This window comes from Chroicocephalus ridibundus, chromosome 4 (assembly GCF_963924245.1).
Source record: "Chroicocephalus ridibundus chromosome 4, bChrRid1.1, whole genome shotgun sequence".
NCBI lineage: Eukaryota > Metazoa > Chordata > Aves > Charadriiformes > Laridae > Chroicocephalus > Chroicocephalus ridibundus.
The window spans coordinates 93515959-93534295 of NC_086287.1; the positions used below are offsets into that span (position 1 = coordinate 93515959).

The 18337-nt window shown below is 56.1% G+C and overlaps 1 protein-coding gene across 4 annotated transcripts in view; it reads left to right on the forward strand.

Annotated features, from left to right (window-relative positions):
• ZNF469 (zinc finger protein 469) overlaps nucleotides 1-17652 on the forward strand; it is a 50386-nt gene extending 32734 nt beyond the window's left edge. For 2 of the 4 annotated variants that reach the window (XM_063334808.1, XM_063334809.1), the window contains one exon: nucleotides 3885-17652. In XM_063334808.1, coding sequence (XP_063190878.1) covers nucleotides 4072-16863 — 12792 coding nt within the window. In that variant the 5' untranslated portion in view covers nucleotides 3885-4071 and the 3' untranslated portion in view covers nucleotides 16864-17652. The remainder of the gene's footprint in view (nucleotides 1-3884) is intronic. The other 2 variants (XM_063334810.1, XM_063334811.1) reach the window with 2 other exon arrangements.
• Nucleotides 17653-18337: the final 685 nt, after the last annotated feature.

An 18337-nucleotide genomic window follows, 5' to 3' on the forward strand; every position in this document is an offset into this window, starting at 1 on the left:
CGCCAGCCGCAGCCAAGGGCATTTGCCTGGGTGATGCCACCCAACTGGCATCTTGATTTTTTTTTTTTCCCTTCCACTCACTCCCACGCCCGTCCCTGAGCCGCCGTTGCCGAAACCACAGTGCCTCCGGCTGCGATACCCACCCAGATAACAGCAGCCCCATCCCGGGGTGGTTGTTTATTCACCTCGCAGGACCAGCCTGTGAGCTCGCCCCGGCCAAACCCCGACCCGAGCCGCGGTCCTGGGACCCCCCACCCCGACCGGAGCCCCTTACACCCGGCCCTGCGCGTCTCCCAGCCCCATCAGGGCTTCGCTGGACCGGGCGCTGTACATACAAATAGCAAGAACAGTCCCTGCCTTGCTAATCTCAATAGACGATACAAAGAGCAGATAGGCGAGGGGAAGCGTTATCGGGCCTGATTTACAGATGGAGGGCTGAGTCACCGTGATTAACTGACTTACCCAAGGTCATGCAAGGGAGAGGCCGAGCCGAGCGCTGAACCCGGCTCTCCTGAGTCCCCCAACGAGGCCATCCCTCCGCTCCCTGCCATGGGGAAGGAGTTTTTCCTTCCGCCTGGAGCGATGCTCGGCTGAGCCCGGGGAGGGGCTGGGCAGCGGGGCTGGACCTGCCTCTCTGCAGGCAGCGCCGCCGGTTCAGCCCTTTCTTCGTGCTTCGCTTCGGCAGCTGGTGGGGTTTTCTTGTTGGCTGTTGGGCTTTTTTTGCCGTTCACACAACCGTTTTGTTACCCCGCCGCTGTTTTCCTCCAGAGCGGGCTTGAACCCCAGGGAGATGCCTCACCTGCTGCTGCCTTGCCCACGGTGGGGACGCGGTGGTCCCCTTGCTTTTTGTGGTGTGCTCCCCACATGGTGTCCTAGTCGAGGTGCAAAGCTTCAGCATCCTGCTGGTGGGATTCACAGCTCTTCTCTCCTGGGAAGCAGACACTATCCGGGTGACAGAGTCCCGCCGGGACATGCGTGCCGGGACAGCCCTGCAGGAATAAGTGCTGAAGGAACGGGGAAGCGCTAAGGTTCTCGGGGAGCACAGGCAGCCCCAGGGGACCCTCGGCTCTGCCCCTCGAGCACAACGGGCTCTCGGGGTGCGAGGAACTGAGCTGCTTGGCTCCGGGTGCCAGAGAGCCAGGGCGGTGAATCACAACCTGTCTGGCACGTCAGGGCTCCCAGCAGGATGGGACCTGCCCCGTGGAGTGGCATGCCAGGCTCTGCCTTGCCAGCCAGGCTCCTGCCATTGCTGCTCGGCTTGTCCCTGTGTCCCCAAGCCGCAGCCAGGCTGCAGAAGGCTGTGGGTGGCCCCATGTTGGCCCCAGCATGGGGGGATGCTCCAGGGACAGGCGAAAGGGCCGAGCACCCAGCAGGGCACACAATTGCAGGTGAGGATCGCTCTCCCTGCAGCCAGGCAGCCTGGTAACAAATATCACGTGCTTTTTTTAAAACACAACCTTCCTTTGCCCCCGTCCCATCCCTTTCCAGCTCCTCTTCCAGGAGCTGAAACATAAAAACCCAAGAAGTGATGCCACCCAAAGAGAAGCCTGGTCCCGGGGGCAGGCTGAGGAGCGGGCTGAGAGCTGAAATGGTCCCTATTTTCATTTTATTCTGGGTTTCCCATCCCGCAAGGGGCGAACTAAGTTTGGGCTGGATCCGTAAACCCTCTGGTGATGGATGCAGGCAGCTGCCGGGGGAATATCACTTTAAATCAACACGCCCAGCCCCCCTTATCGAATGCCCCATCGGGAGAAGCACTGGCTGAGCCTCACCGAGAGGCCCCACACTTGTGCGCCGTGGGGCTCCCAGGGCTGCCGTGCCATCCAGACGGTGATGTGCCGTGGCCGCAGCCAGCAGGAGGGACCCCCACGCAGGGACGGGGGACCCCCAAGCCCCGGCAAGGGGACAAGCATCAGGGTTTTGGGGAACGAAGCCCTAATTTACACCTTGCCCTTATCTCCCTCTGTCATTTGCATGGGATAAATTTGAGCCCATCCCCTTCCCAGACTCTGCCACCACCGCCGGGCATCCCAGCGCATGGATCCCCTTCATCAGCGGGACAGTCCCGTGTGCCACCGGCTCCGTTTTCCCCATCTCCATCCCTGTGCCAGCAAGGAGCGCGGTGTTTGTTTCTCCTGGCGCTCAGCACTAATGCACCAGCAAACCCCAGCCCTTGCCATGCAAATCCTGCAGCTTTACCGAGACACAAACGAGACTTTCCTTCAAAAAAAAAAAAAAAAAATTAAAAAAAAAAAAAAGGGCTCCTTTATGTGGCTGAAAGAGCACGGCTGTGATAATGTAGCGAGCGCTGGCCTTGGGTATTTTATCTTGGCAAGGAGCCTTTGCAAATTTAAACAGCAGCAAACAGGCTCTTTGCAGTTGTGGCTGGAAGCGGCATAAGTGGCGCATTGTTTTGCAAGCAAAACCCCGGCGTGCCAAAGGGCCGCGTGTGAGCTTTGGCCGGCGCGTGCGGGGGGCGAGCGCGATAGGGTCCGGCCCTATCAGCCCGGCATCCATTTCACTTAGCGGGGTGTGAAATTGTGGAGGAATCCGAGCCCGGCAGCTCAAAGCAGAGAGGGGACCCCGGGGAGCCCCCCCGCCTTGCTCTTCCCCTCGCCGATCTTTGCAGAAGGAGCAGCGGGGATGCAGCCCTGCGATCGCTATATATATATATAATAATATTCTTAACGCCTATGTGCTGTAGCGGCACCGTGGAGCGCTGGGTGCTCGCCCCGGGGGCATGCAAAGCGTCAAATGTGAACCGAGAGCCGAGCCATACGTGCCGCGGAGACCCCGAGTAGGTGCAGGTCGCTCCCCTTTTCTTGCAGAAATTCTCACTTTCTGCTCAGCTCGCTGCTGGGCGGGCATGGCGAGGCCGTGCAGCGCGGGGTGGACCCCGAATGGGGCTGGGGGGGTTGTAACAATTCCACCCAGGAGAAGACTAATAAGCCGAATTTCACGCCTCTTTGCAGGCAGGTTGCCCCCTCCCCTGTTCCCAGCAGTATCGTGCCTTTGCCCCCTGCGGCAGACAGTAAAGAAGCCTTTCTGGTGAGGGAGGAGAAAGAAACCCTTTCTGTTTCCAATAGACTTTTAAAAAGAGACTTTTAAAAACAGGGGTTTACTCTCCTTTTTAATATAACCTGTGTCTGGGGCTAAAATCCTGGTGGTACCTTTTAAAAGGCTGCGCTTGACTTGTGCTTCACGTCTAACGCCCTGAGGTCCCGTATCACAAAATCAGCTGGGAAATTCAGGACTCGATTTTTACGCTTTCACCTACTTAACAGCGTCTAAAATTGTGAGGGGACGATTTTTGGGTGATGTTGGAAGTTAAGGCAGAGGCGGCAGCAGAAGCTCAAATCCTTTCTCGGGGCGGGGTTGGTGGAGGGGCAGCATGGCCGAGAGGATGCAGTGGGGGAAAATGATGGAGAAGCAAAAAAGCCTTTTGCCGCGCAGCCCGACCTCATCGTCCCTGCGGCTGCAGGAGCAGGGACACGGGCAGACGGGGACACGGGGACAGAGAGCCCTTCCCAGGACGCCTCTCCCAGCCCGGCCCGACAGCCCTTCCCGCTAATCCGTAGGTGGAGCTCTTCTGTCATCTTTTTCTGCTTATGTTGCTAAGTAGTACCCAGAAATAGCTTCTCTGGGAGGAAAAAAGTGCCTCCCTCAGCAGCTTTTGCCAAAGGTGAAATGCTCCGAGCATCCTTTGAAGAGCCAAAAGCTGAAGGGCTTCGCCCTGGGGCTGCTCGGGGCGGGGGTTTCGCTGCCACTTCCTCCGTCCCTCTCCCCGCCTCAGCACCAAGAAAAGGGGCCAAAATATCTCCCCTCCCTCTGCTGGCCCTCTCCCCGGCTGACGGCCGCCCTTTTTCTTCTTTTCTCCTCTCCAGGTCTGAAACGATGCGGCAGAGCCCCGCCGGCGCTCGGGACCCCGCGCCGCCCCGGCCCCGGGGAGCCGCTGCCCCTCTCACCGCCCCGGTGCCCATCAGCGGAGGACCATGCCCGTGACGGAGGGACGGCAGCTCGCAGCGGGACGGGAAAACGGGGTTTTCTAGCCTTTCCCCCCACCTCGGTATCATGACTGGAGAGACCCAGCATGTTTACACCATCGGCGATACTGAGGCCGGCCCCAAAGACCCCGACAAGGACTTTGGCTTTGAAGGCTGCGGGGAGAAGGATGGGAGGGCGCTCGGGGGGGCGGGCACGTCCCCCTTCCCCGGCCCCAAGGACAAGGAGCCCCACAGCCAGCGGGAAGCCGTGATCCGGCCGCAGCAAGCGGGAAAGATCGACTTCAAATCCCTCCACCGCAAACCCAAGTTTGGCAACGAAGGCGCCTGGGGAGAGGTCAAGGGCAGCCCCCAGTCCCCCCCGGGGAAGGGTCGAAGCCGTGAGCGCAGCCGGCGCTCGGGGAAGGGTGAGCGGGGCCACCATCAGCTTTACCGGCTCAGCATCGCCGGCACCCGGCCGAACCCCACCATCGGCATCGCTTACCCCCAGCAGAAGGTGACCCCCCCGAAGAAGCCAGAGGCGAACCATGGCCCCGTGGCCGGCAGCTACCGCTTCCACGTGCCCAGCATCCCCCAGCGCGAGGCCGAGCTCCGGCAAGAAGACCTCGGCTTCGGCCGCTGCTTCCCTGACGCCGCCACCGGCCGTACCTCTGCCAACTATACCTCACAGCCCGCTCCCCCCCACGGCCCCAAAGGGCAGCCCCCCACCACCGGCATCCCCCTCAAGAGCCCCGGCACCAATGGGCAGCTACCTTATTTAGAGTTTCAGGCAAACGGGGCCGACTCCTGGGCTTCCCCGGAGAAGAGCTTTGCCGGTGCTAGCTATGGGATCTCGGTGCAGAAACCCAGCTCTTTCCCCGAGGGTGGCAAAGCCGGTACCCACGGTCTGGGGGCTTTGCCATGCCAGTACCCCTTCCAGCTGCTGCACGACTCGGGGAAGGAGCCGTACCGCAGCGATGCAGGGAGCCAGGAGTACCTGGACGTGGGGCTCGCCGCCGGCCAGCTGGCTCACGGCGCCTTCGCCTTCCACTCATCCTCCAGAGAGTGGCAAGAGGAGGCGCTGAGCGGCGGCTCCTACGAGAGCGTGTCCCCCGAGGGCAGGCTCTATGGTTTGCCCGCGCCGCCGCCGCCGCCGTTCCTACACCCGCCGCCGCCGCCGGCCCCGCACCACAGCCCGCTGCCGTGCTGCAAGGGCAGGAGCGAGCATCCCGCCGACCCCAATGGTGCTCTCTCGTCGTCTGGTGCTATCGACCAAAACCCAAGCACTTTCCAAGAAAACCAAGCTGTTTTTCCGTCTAGTTTACACTCGCCTAGTATGCCAAAGCCAGTCAGTAAGAGGCAAGCCTCAGCGAAAGACAGTGTCCCCAGCCCACGGCTGCTGGTCCAGAGCAGCCCTCTGAGAAGGAACATGCCACCAAACTCTCTCTCCCAAGTGCACTTTCAGAGCAAAGCCTATTGCAGTTCACCCGCGGGCAGCGCCAGCGCAGGATCCGTGCCTTTCGAGACAAGCATTCCCACTACGGCACCCACCCACCCCAGGCTTGTGCAAGCTTGGGAAGGTGCCACTAAGGCGTTTTCTCCCATGGACCAGAACTCAGCACCTTATTCAAACCCTGTTGGAAACCAGTTCTCATTCGAGTGCCAGTCTGGCCCCGAGCAGAGGCAGCACAGGCAGAAAAGTGCCAGGATGCCTTGGCAGCAAATACACCTCACTTCTGCAATGCCCGGTCAAAACAGGCTAGAGCTGTCGAGACAGATCACCAGCCAGAAGCTCCCCTTCCCCCTGGTCACGTCGGAATGGCAGGGGAGCGGGAAAGCTCAAAAAGGGCCCCCTGTAAGTAACTCTCCAGCATATCACGGCAAAAAGCTCTTGTCAGGAGAGAGCCTCGGGGTCCAGAGGGGAGACCCCAACTCGACAGGCGCTTTCTCTTTCGAGAGTGGGAAGGAGCCAGGGTCTCCTGCCTGCGATTCCAGAAGCAAAGCCCTCTTCTACAGCATGGGTCAAGCAGGTCCTCCTCCCTCCAGGAGCTCCTCAGGCTCAGCACTGGTCCTGCCACCATCAGCCTTGGTGGCTGCCTCCCCTTGCGAGTCCCCGCTGCCGTCCCCTGTCCCCAACCCCACCTGCAGCAGCACCTGCTCGTCTCTCTCGCCCATGTCCAGCAGCCCGCTCAACGCCGGCTTTGAAGACAGCCAGATGTCCGTAGCGCTGACGCCCTCTCCTTTCTTCCAGCACCCCTGCCATCCCAAAGACGGCAACAAAACCTTCCACCCCTCCGATGTCCTGAGCTCCAGCTCCCTTCATTACCACGCCCTGGACTCCATCAAGTCCTTTCACTTCCCTCCTGATGCCCTGAAAGATGACAACCTCCTGAAATGCGCCCCGGCAAGCCCGTTCCACAAACCCGGCATGGAGGTGGCCAAAGGATGCTCGGATGGGCTGGATGGGGAGCAGCCTCCGCCACCGTACTCCTCCCATCACTTGCTGGCCAGTTCGCTCAGCAGCGCCAGCCTGGACCAGCTGGACGTGCTCCTGACCTGCAAGCAGTGCGACCAGAACTACAGCAACCTCTCCTCCTTCCTGCAGCACCGCCAGTTCTGCGCCTCCCATCCCGCTCCCCAGGGAGAGGGCAAGGATGCTCCCCGGGCAGCCGAGGGGCGGAAAGCGCTCCCCCCAGAGCCCCCCAAGCCCCCCAGCCTGGGGCTCTCTCCAGACCCCCAGGCGCATTTGTTGGCGTTAAACAAGAGCGATGACTTCTTGCTGGATGGGGAAAGCAAAAGCGAGGGCAAGGAAGATGCTCTGAAGGGCAGCCTCTTCAACGGACTCGCTGCCAGCTCCCTGCCGCTCACCGCCTCAGACCTGGACATCGACGACGCCAAGCTGGACAGCCTCATCACCGAAGCCCTCAACGGCCTGGGGTACCAGTCAGATAATCCGGAGATCGACAGCAGCTTCATAGATGTGTTTGCTGACGAGGAGCTGACGGGCATGAAGGCAGCTGGCGGTGGGATGTCCCACAAGACAAAGGAAGCCCAGGTCTCGGAGACCAAATCAAAGCAGGCGGCGGCCAAGGAGAAGGCAGCGGGTCAGCCCAAGGCTGGCTTTTTTTATGAGGACAGCCATCGAGGTGGGGAGCAGGTGAAGAGAGGGGCAGGAAAGCAGCACCTTCACAAGGGGAGGCCGGCACAGAGGTTGGCAGCCCAGGAGCCAGATCCTGGGGCAGCAGGAGCGGAGAGGACAGCCAGGCTGCGGGCAGGCAGGAAGAACAGCATCCCACTGGTCACCACACCCTCCAAGTCCACGTCCAGCCAAAAGCATCCCAGGAAGCTCAGCCAGGAGCCTCCGACAAAGAGTGAGGTGGGGCCAGGTGTTGCCACCAAGAGCTCCAAGCCACCCCGGTTCTCCATGAAGGAGATGAAAAAGCGTAAGCCCCGAAGCGGGACATGGAGCAAGGAGCTCATTCACAAGATTGTGCAGCAGAAGAACAAGCTTCACAAACTACAGGTGAAGAGCAGCAAGGAGGCACAGTTCCCCCAGGTCGCAGAGAGGCTGATGCCAGCTGCCAAGGAGGGCAGGTTTCAGGAGTATGACTATGTCTCTGACTCGGATGATGATGGGGCAGAGTGTAGCAAGCTCCGGGGTCGGAAGAAGCAAGGCACGGGATTCATCAGAAGGGCCAAGTACAGCTTTAGCAAGAAACGCCCAGGAAGAAGTGAGAGAGCCAAAGAGAAAGATCCAGCCTGGAGCTATAGCCGGAAAAGAGACAGTCAGAAAAGGGAGGCACAGGAGCACGGGGGGGTCCCAAGCCAGGAGGATGGCGAGAAAGAGGATTGTGTGGCCAGAGTCCGAAGACGGAGCAGTCAGTCATCCACCGGCAGCAACCACAGTGATAGCGTGCCCAGCAAGATGGGGACCAGCCCACCCCATGCTGATGGGGCCGGCTCGGGCGGCGAGAAGGGAGGCACACAGAGGAGGAGGCATTCGGGCAGCCCAGCACGTGTGCCAAGGACTCCACTCAGCCTTCCCGAGGAAAGAAGCCCAAAGAAGAGCCAGAAGAGCAAAGAGGACTTTCCCAGGGGGAGCAGGCCGTTTGGCTCAGCCAAACCTTTGGTAGCAGGCTCCAGGACACGTCCGAATACTGAACCAGGTGTTCCTGTGACGGACTGTGCAAAGGAGCAGCCATTGCCACAGCCCCAGGAAAGGCAGCTGCCCAGCACAGCCACCTCGGGCAGGAGCCCCGTCAGCCTCTCCTGTAAAGAGGGGGCAGAAGAGCCCAAAGTAACAGCAAAGCACATGGGTGAGGTAGGAGAACCCACCCCAGATGCTCAGGACTCACCTGAGCTGACCATGGTCAACCAGCGGCATCAGTTTGCCCCTTTCATGAGTGATGGGCTGAAGTACCATGCGGAAGAGCTAATTGCTACATCCCACAGTGGTCACGAAGCTAGTCCTGGCAACGTGAGTGTTGCCTACTCGGAAGTGGGCATCAAATATTTGAAGGCACACGGGCTCTGTGACAGTCGGAAGGACTATCCCACGCCAGTTGCCCCATACGGGGGGGATGCAGTGGGGATGATGCTCACTGCCAAGGCGCCCGATCCATACGTCAGCAGCGACAATGCATTTTTCAGTCCCAAAGGCCTTCCTGGTCACTACGATGACAACCTCTTCTCAAAGCCCCCAGCCTTGGGCTCCTCACACATGGATGACATGTACTTATGCCGGGATGACATCAATACCAGCTCCTTCGAGCAGAAGCATGCCAACATCTCCCCTTACACTGCAGAAACACCGCAGGGCAAGGTCTCCTCCCCTCTCAGCTTCGATTCCTCTTCAATATTTGGAGAGCTTCCCGTCACCGAGTTTGATCCACCACTGTACGAGAGTGTTTCTGCAAGCAAGGATGGTTATGTGACAACATTCACCTGCCCTGGCAATCCCCCCAACAAGCCACTGCCATTCGAGCAATCGTATCCACCGTTCATGCCAGAGAAAGACTGGTCCCTCATGGAGGAGGTGGCCCCAATGCTGCCAGAAGACATGACTCAGTTCCACAGCCTTTCAGTGGAGAAGCCACTAGCCAAGAAATTCCCAGAGGAAGGACCTGTCCCCACCAACCAACTCTCCCTGCCGCTGACGGACAGGATAACGGATTATAACGTGACTTTTATGAACAACATATCAGACGACGACCTGGAGATCAAGCGATTAGTCACAGAGCTGGAAAGTCAACTGCAAACCAGCAAGCTGGATAACGAGGCATCCATCGCCCTTCAGAAACCCGAGCAACACGTTGCTGCCCATCTGCGAGGAGGGGCGTCCAAGCAGTTCCCACCACTGCCGGTTGAGCAAGAGACGGGCCAGGAGAAAGGACTGTTTTTGGCAGACGAGCTGGACAATTCAAGCCTCTGCATCAGGGAGAGGCTGGGAGGCGAGAAGCCGGCCATCGCGAGTGCCCATGGGGACTACGAGAGACCCAGGGAGCCCTGGCCCTGCCCAGTGGAGCTGGGCTCACTGGAGGCAGGGATGTGCACACCAGCCCCGCTCACCACAGACCATTTCTGCTCCAAAGACAGCAGCGAGCAGCTCCGGGGAACTGTGGCTGCCAAGGAAAGTGACTCTGGAATGATGGAAAATGAGTCTTCCTCCAAAAGCCTACCTGGCTCACGTACGCCAGACCAAACAGAGGCTCCCGTCTACACAGACCCTGTGACAAAAAGCCCTCCTGTTGTCACCAACTCCATGTTCCCCAAGACCGTTGAGGCAGCAGAAGCAACCAAAGATCCCCTGCCATCCCTGCCATGCCAGCACAGTGCCGAGAGCTTCCCTGTGCCGGAGAAAGCAGATGAAAGCCTTGCTGATGCTGCAGAGCTGGAGAAGTTTGACGCCCATCTTCCAAACCGTAAACCTGAATTTGGCTTTCAGCAAGGTTCTACCCCAGCTTTGGATCTTGCCTTTTCGCCTCACATCAAAGAGGTCCCAGATACAGAAGAAAGACCCTTAAGCAGACCCGAGTCACCCAAAATGGCGAAAAGCGCCGTGGACTTTGAAGAGGATAGTGGTGGGTCTGTGTTGATGGAAGAAACGGAGGAGAGGAAGAGCCCCGCCACCTATCCAGCCCCCGGACTTGGCGACAAAGCCAGCAAGCAAAAAGTGCTACTGTTCGATATGCTGAGTCTGCCCAAGGAGAGCGACTGTGGCTCACAGAAGATGTTGGCATCCCAGGAGACGGCTGCCAACCCTCTGCAGCAGCTCCAGCTTTTTGTTGCCCGAACAGTGAAGAGCAACGAAGAGGAGTTGCTGATGCCGTGCTTCCCCATGCTGCTTGCTCCCAGCCACCCCTCTGCCACCGCCCGCGTCCAGCCAGAGCAGAAAGAGGAGAGTGGTGGTGCCTTGGAAGGGGAAAATCAGACATACTGCCCTGCCCAAGGGGAGGGGAACATCCCCATTGGAGGCAACGTGGAAAATATTGCTGCCCCAGCGAAACAGGCTGGGCTTTTGTCCGGTGGATGCGAGCAGCTGGAGTCGTTCAGTGCAATGGGCTCTTACCATGCAAAACAATCCGCGTTTGCGAAGCCGGAGCTGCAAAATAATGTAACGGAGCTGCAGCACTTAGCAAATGAACGTGTGGAGCCAAGTGATATTAATATCCGTGCAGATGGTGTTTCCCAAGAGCGTAATGACCTCTCGCCGCTCAAAAACACAGTGGTGACCCCACCACCGGGGCAAGGAAAGAAAGCTGATCAGCTCATGGAAGAGCGGGAGCAAGATAAAAACAAAGCGACCTTGGCATTTAAAAAACATGAGCAATCCCATTTAAGCCGTAGTTTGCTCGAGACAGAAACGGTGGGCAGTGCAGCAACAGAGAGGCTGGAAAGGAATCAGGTGGGGCAGGGGGCACAGCCCCTGCCCGTTGCTCCCACAGGTCCCACCAGCCCCCCCGGTCCCACTGAGGAAGAGTTCCACCAGGATCACCACTTGGTGCCGGAGACGAAAGCCAGTGCAGTCAGTGCAAAGACTCCCAGAGAAGAAAATGGCAAGAAGTCCCTCAATGGCTGTAATTACACAGGTGAATCTCCAGCTAGCTTGCCCTTGCTGACCAATTTTTCCAACCCCAAATGTCTGCAAAGCGGTGAGGCCAAGGGAGAAGAGGTCCTCGGCTTCGGCGCTCAGCTTTCAGATGAGAAGAAATACAGCGCATCCCTGCTTAACGCATCAAGTTCATTCATCACGAAGAGATGTCCTCCTGAGGCCAACAGCCACCGTGTCCATCACCCCGCCATGACCGCCACAGAGCAAGGGACGTGGAAGAGGTCACCCACCTTTCCTCCCTCGCTGCATCACCGTGGGGCTGTGCTGACAGAGGCGGTTGGGGATGGTCACTGTCACCTCCCTGACAGTGTTTTGGGTAACTACAGACCACCTGAAAGAGAAGGGACAGCAAGACTCTGCACTCTGCTGCACGCTGATGGTCTGTTAGGCTCTGCCTTGGAGACGGATGGTCCCCAGAAACAGCCCAGGAAGGACTGCTCTCTTCCCTGCTCGCCACCTTTCAACCAAAAGAGTGTTGGGACAGAGGTACCCAAAAGCACCAGTGCTGTGCTGTCAAGTTCTCATTTTAAAGAAAACCAAGTGTGCACCATCACAGATCTGGTCATTAACTCCATTCCTCCAGAAACGCAAGATTACCCAACCCAGCCCACGAGAGATCCTCTACCGATCATCGGAGAAAGAGAGGTAAACCTGAATCAAGAGAACAAGCTTGAAAGCTGCTCTGATGATGGAAATAAGCACCAAAGTGAACTAGAGTCTTTGTCCAATGGTTTTGTTTCTCAGCAGGTGCCAGCAGATGCCAGAAGTCTTACAAGGACTGAAGATCTTGGAGCTGCTGAATTAAACGGCGATGAGTTTTCAGAGGCAGCAGAGGTGAGACTTGGTGGTCTTCCCAATACCACAGAGAGTGGAGCAAAGAGTTTAGAAGGGGAGAAACCCAAAACCCATGGGACTGGAGAAGCTGGGAGTTGTGTGTTAAACAATATGGGCCAAGGAGAGGGCAATATGCATAACAGTACTCCAAACCCTTCCCAAAATGAACTTCACAAAGAAAAGAAGCCAAATGGGCTCCCAGTGACCTGCGACATTTGTTCAGCCACTTTCCGATCCAAGCCTGGCCTGACCAGGCACAAAGCTGTCAAGCACCAGGTGAAGAATGGTGGTGTACCGCAGCCCAGCAAGACTCCCAGGTCCACTTTGATTCCTGCAGACAAGATATCGAAAGCAGCCCAAAAGGTGCCCAGGCGGAGCCTGAAGACTTCATTCAAAGATAAAACCCGCAGCTCACAGATGCCAACCACCAACGTTGACCACATCCCCAGGAAAATATGCCCAGACCTGGAGAAGGAGCCCAGCACCCAGATGCAAGAAGTGGTCAGCAGAGTGCTCAGTGACCTCAGCGTGATCTCCTTCGAGATGTCCCAGGAGCTGCACCGCACACATGTTCTGCAGAGGGAGATGAAGGCAAAGGAACCATGCTTAGAGACGAGGGGAGCAGGCGAGGCAACGGCTGGGAAGCTGGACCCAGGACAGCAAGCCAGGAAGGGAGAAAAGGGCAGAAGGAGCCAAAGCAAAGATCCTGGAGATGCGAACAGCAGTTCTGAAAAGAAGCTAAATAGGAAAGTGCGACGAAGGAAAGCAAAGGTATTTCCCAGCAGAAATGATCCCAATGGTTCATGTGAACTGGAGAAGGCGGCAGGTCCTCCCCCTGCTGCCCTGAGCTCCAGCCTGCCCAGGATCATGGAGGGCTTGCATGAGCCAGGCAGTTGCATCTCCGCAGAGGAACAAAATAGGTACAACTCAACGCAGCACTCTCAAAAAGCTAAGCAGTCCCCTTGTGCAGCTGAGCTCCCAGAGGACCCGGGTGACAGAATGATGTCTTCGAAGGAAACGGTCAGCGAGGAGTCAGTGACAGGCACAGCTGCCTGTCCCAGGGAGGTGGAAGATCCAAATGGAGCGGAAAACACACAGGCTTGCAAAAAATGGGTTAGTGGGTTTGTGAAGCAAGTGGAGAAGGGATTGGGCAAGGTAGGCAAAGAGCAGCATCATGGTGCTGATAGCATGGAGGAGACGGATGCTGAGACAGGAGACAGTCCTGCAGCAGGCAGCAGTGCTGGGAACCAGGGTGGTGTCCCACAGAGTCCCACAGCTCCTGCTGAAGAGGGTCTGCCGCTGGAGACGCATAATTCAGAAAAGACACAAAATGTTCCTGGGCAAAGCACTCTGCAGACCACACCGGGGACCAGCCCTCCTCCGGCCGAGCCAAAACACTGGGCGAAGGCAGACGTGCCACCGGGCAGAGAGCACTGTGTGGAGAGTGCGGCCGTCTCAGACCTCCAGAGCTTATTTGACGATGACTCCACATTCTCACAGCTGTTCCCCCGGGATGACCAGTTTGTCCGGAGAAAGTGCACACGGGTGTATGGGAAGCGCAGCAAGAAACCCAAGGCCATCACCGAGGTAAACCTCCAGCCAGCAGGTGCCATCGACCTCTTCACGATCCAATTAGCTTCTGACCTCAGCGATACCAGCTCTTTCTGTGTCACCAGGGAAGACCCTTGTGAATACGAAACCATCTCTGTTGACGATGCCTTAATGCTAAACATGTGTCACAGCAGCAAGGCAAAGAGCGGAGATGCTGCTCCCAGCAGATCTAAAAGCGTTGCGCCAAGGTCAACCTGCGAGAAGACCGACCAAGGGAAGGAGGACATTGACCTGGAAGACAACATGATAACCTTCTTGTGCCAAAACAGCCAAGTGGACAACGTCCCCAGCTTGAACATCTGGGGGAGCCTGGAGAAAGAGGGAGAAAGCCTCTCCGCCGAGGACATGTTTGAGCCTCTGATGGACCTCGAGGATGAGCAGTCGATCAGAGAAGTGAGCTCTGAGCCCCCTGACCTGGCGGAGGAGCCCTACAATGGTAAGGCTAATGAAGTTTCAGACTCTCCCGAATTTCATACCATCGACATCGAGATGCTGAACGCAAAGCTGAAAATGAGAGACATGTGCTTCTTCGGCCCTTGCGAAGATCTTCCTGGCCATGGGGAGGACAGTGCTGGCACTTTCAAGCCAAAGTTAGGCCAGCACAGCAAGCACAGAAGTAAGCTAGAAGATGGGAAGCTGGGGAAAAACCGCAGTGAGATAACCATCAAGGCCAAAGACAAGCAGTACAAATGCAAAGTCTGCTTCCAGTGGTTCCTGACATTAGGAGAGCTGGACTTCCACAAGCTCTCCCATAACCCTTCCCCTCCACCTACCTGCTACATGTGTGTCCAGCGCAAATTCAGCTCCCGGGAGCAGCTGAGGGACCATCTGAAGGAGAAGCATGCCAAAAACAAAGCCGGTCTGTGGGCTTGTGGGATGTGCCTGAAGGAGATCTCTGATGTCTGGATGTACAACGAGCATCTCCGGGAGCATGCCACCCAGTTTGCTCGCAAAGGGCAAGCACAGAAGTCCGTGATGGGCCTGCCAGCCTGCTTCGGTGAGGACAATGCCGCTGTCACCCACTTCCTCAACACCATCATGTATCGGAAGCCCAGCAGGTCCTCCCGGCACGCCGACCCCAGCAGCAAGCATGCCGTTAGCAGAGAGAGCAAGAGCCCCAAGGAGCTGCCCCTGGAGCCGGAGGCCAAGGTGTTGAAAGACCCCTCAGAAAGCAACATAAAGGTGAAGCCACCTGCACCCAGCTCCTCTAAAGCGTCCGCCAGTCCATCTCCAGAGCACGTGGCAAAAAGCGAAGGCACACCAAAATCTGTCCCCATGCACCCAGACTGCAAGGATCCTTCCAGGGACTGTCATCACTGTGGCAAACAGTTTCCCAAACCCTTCAAGCTCCAACGGCACTTAGTCGTGCACAGTTTACAGAAGATTTACTTGTGCCACAAGTGTCCGATGTTCTACCAGGAGACCAAAGAGCTTCGAAACCACCTCAGCCAGGAGCACGGGATAGTGGAGGAGCAGGAGATCAAGCACACCACCCTGTACGCCTGCGAGCTCTGCGCAGACGTCATGCACGTTATCAAGAAGTCCTTCATCTGCAGCATGTGCAACTACACCTTCTCCAAGAAAGAGCAGTACGACCGGCACATGGAGAAGCACCTGGCAGGAAGCAGCAAGACTTTCAAATTCAGAGGGGTCATGAGGCCTGGCGTTGCCTCCAGAGAGGGCAGGGAGAAGATGAAAGAGGACAGCTCTCTCCGGGAGGGCATGCCACCGAGCAAGAAGAGGAAGATTGCTCACCATGGCAGCTCACTCCCGCGTGGCTCACCGGTCCATCTGGACCACACTAGTGACCTTCAGTTGGTAGAGGCTGCAAGCCCCAGCCTGCAGGCTCCCACTGACTCCCTGCCTACAGCACCCGGTGACCCAGGAGCACCCCAACCCTCTGTGAAAACAGAAGACCTGGTGGGTGACTTCTCTGACCTCCTGGCTGAGATGGAAAAATCCCAGTTTGACACCCTGCCTCCACCACCCTGCCTCTCCCCATCTTTGCCACAGGCTGTGGCGAGCAGTCCGGAGCTCGGCCATATCGCTGCCCTGTCTATCGAGGAGCTGGAGAAAGGAGCATTTGATGGGAAACCACTTCCTTTCTTGGACTCGCCTGAGTTTACCATTGACCTTGCTGGCTTGGCTTGTAACCAGGCCACAGATCAAAAGCTCTCTCCTCCGCGCCTGACCGAGAAACGTGGCTACACCGATGCCCATAAAAGAACAAGCGTAGGCAACAAAGATGAAAACATAGCGGGTGCCCTGGAAAATCTTGATGCAGCCACGGATGCCATGGATGGTATCCCATTTCTCCAGCTTGCTAAGAAGGTCTCAGAGCTTCCTGCCCCACAGGCAGAGGCTCCGTTGGCCAAGGAGACTCACAGGTGGTGCAACCCCAGTGCCAGTGATGCCTCGTCTTGGGAAGATGCATCTAAGGCCACGTCTCCAGAAGCTGCCCACCACCCCATGGCCCTGAAGGACAAGACAGCACCACCCACGCTGAACAGGACTGCCAAAGATTCAACCCTGCCGAAGAAGAGCACGGGTAGCCAGCCCAGCAGTGAGGCAGCTCCTGGTGTGGGCAGCCCCAGCAGCAGCACCGAGGAGGGTCAGCAACCCATCTCGGGGAAGGAGAAACCCATGCCCGAGGCTAAGGACAGCAGCACTAACGCCAAGGATCAAGGTGGCAACCCAAGCAAATCCACTGGCCACCAGCCCAGAGGTGAGGCAGCTAGCAACGCTGTGAGGCACAGCCACGTGGAGCCGAGCAAAGCCACCAGCAAGCTTCACCCCAAAAGGCGGAAAGAGCACAAGTCCTTGAGCCACCGGAGCAGCTCTGGCTCCCGGGAGAACATGGAGGGAGACGGGAAAAAGAAAAAAGCCCGGACCCCGTGCCCAGGAAGGAGCGAGAGTGCTGGTGAGCTTAAACGTGGCGGCTGGAGCAACACCGAAGCTTCTGCCCTCTCCCCCGGGAGGAGGGAGACACACTGCAACAAACTGGTACCCAAACCCAAAACGGGCACCCAACTGAAGAAGATGGTCCTGGACACTTACAACCAGAAGAAGGGGGAGCTCCGTCACGCCAACGGGGACACGAAGCGCAGGAAGGCTATTCTGGGGAAGAGCCTCCACCAAGTGTTGGCCAAGGGGCCGGCACCGTCCCCGCGTGGCTCCTTGCACAGCTCGCGAGCCGCTCGGGGTGCCAAGCCGGCCGGCTCGGCCAGCTACCGCACCGCCGAGTCCCAGAACAACCTGCTAAGCCAACTCTTTGGGCAAAAATTAACTAGCTTTAAAATTCCTTTAAGAAGAGATACTTCAGAGTAATTTATGGAAGTGACTTATGGTGATCCTCAGCTGCTTTCATGGGGTTTGCAAGGGAAAAATTATCAAAGCATTAAATTCGTTTGTGTAGCATGATTTCTCTGTCTAGCTTAAATGAACTTGCACTGCAGCCTCTGTGAAATAGTTTGCTTTGTGTCTACTAATCTACTTTAATTCACCTGATTTATCATGCAAATGCTAGAACTTTGATGTTGCTGATGATTTTCATGAACTGAAATTGTAATCGCTTTGGGCAGACTGAATCGTCGAGAGCAATTGCTTTATTGCAGAAGTGCTGAGGTTATAAGGATACTTGCAAATCTCAGACCCTTTTGAGACTGTGTCTGTGTTATCTTTGTACAAAGTACTTGAAGAGATGAACTTCATTCCGTAGACGTCTTATTCATAAGGTGCAGTACACTGTAGAAAGCAAATTTTTTTTTTTGAAGATTTTGCACAAATAATCCCGTACGATTCATTTAATTGGGAGCTGGCCTAAGAGATGATACAATTAAAAAAAAAAAAAAAATTAAATTAAGAATCCAGTGTCCTATATTTTGACAGCCATCCCTATGAATTTGTTTCTACATCGTCAAGAGAATAACGAACTGGCTCTGGGGCTGCCGGGGCTGTCGGAGCCCTTCAGAGGATGCTGCCGCTCTTTGACCACTGTAGACGATGTAACCGGAGGAGAGCCGCCACCGCGAGCAAACTGCACCTTGACACTTGTGACAAACTCTGATTTTTTAGGGTTGTTTGGGTTTTTTTGTTTTTTTTTTGTTTTGGGGTTTTTTTTTTGTACGTGCGTGTGTGTGTGTTTTCTTTTTGTTTCGTTCTGTTTGGGTTTTTTTGGTTGGGGGGGAGGGAGGGGGTTGCGCAACAACAAAACTGTGCCAATTTACCGCACCAAAACGGTACTGTCCGAGTGCCCTCAACGGTATCGCTTCTAAACTATCTTACTGTATTGAGTTAGTGGCTATATAGGTATCCGCTTTTTACTATGCAGTTACTGGTGCTATTCTTCTTTTGTAATGTGAATACAGACTTCCTTGATTGAAAAATAAAAGGGAACCATTAGGAAGTAGCCGTTGCCTGTAAAATAAAACGAAGCAGGAAAAAAAAAAATAAATAAAATTTAAAAAATCCAATTTTAGGGGGTAAAAAAAAAAAAAAAAAATCCTGTATGCTGGTACTCCGTAGTGTCAAAAAGGTTATCTCACGTTAAACGAGCGCGTTGTACAACCGAACTTTTGAATCTGGAAAGAAATCTCAGGTGCAAACGAGGACATGGAAGATAATGAAATACTATTGAAATACTCCCAAGTCAAGGAGGTGAAGTAATGCACTGATGTGATATGAACAGTCAGAGTACTTTGCGTCTGTCCTGCAATTATTATTTTTGTTTTGTTTTAGATTTAAAAGGAAAAAAAAGAGGCTTTATTCTGTTAATATGTATCTTTACAATTCTTTGTATTGT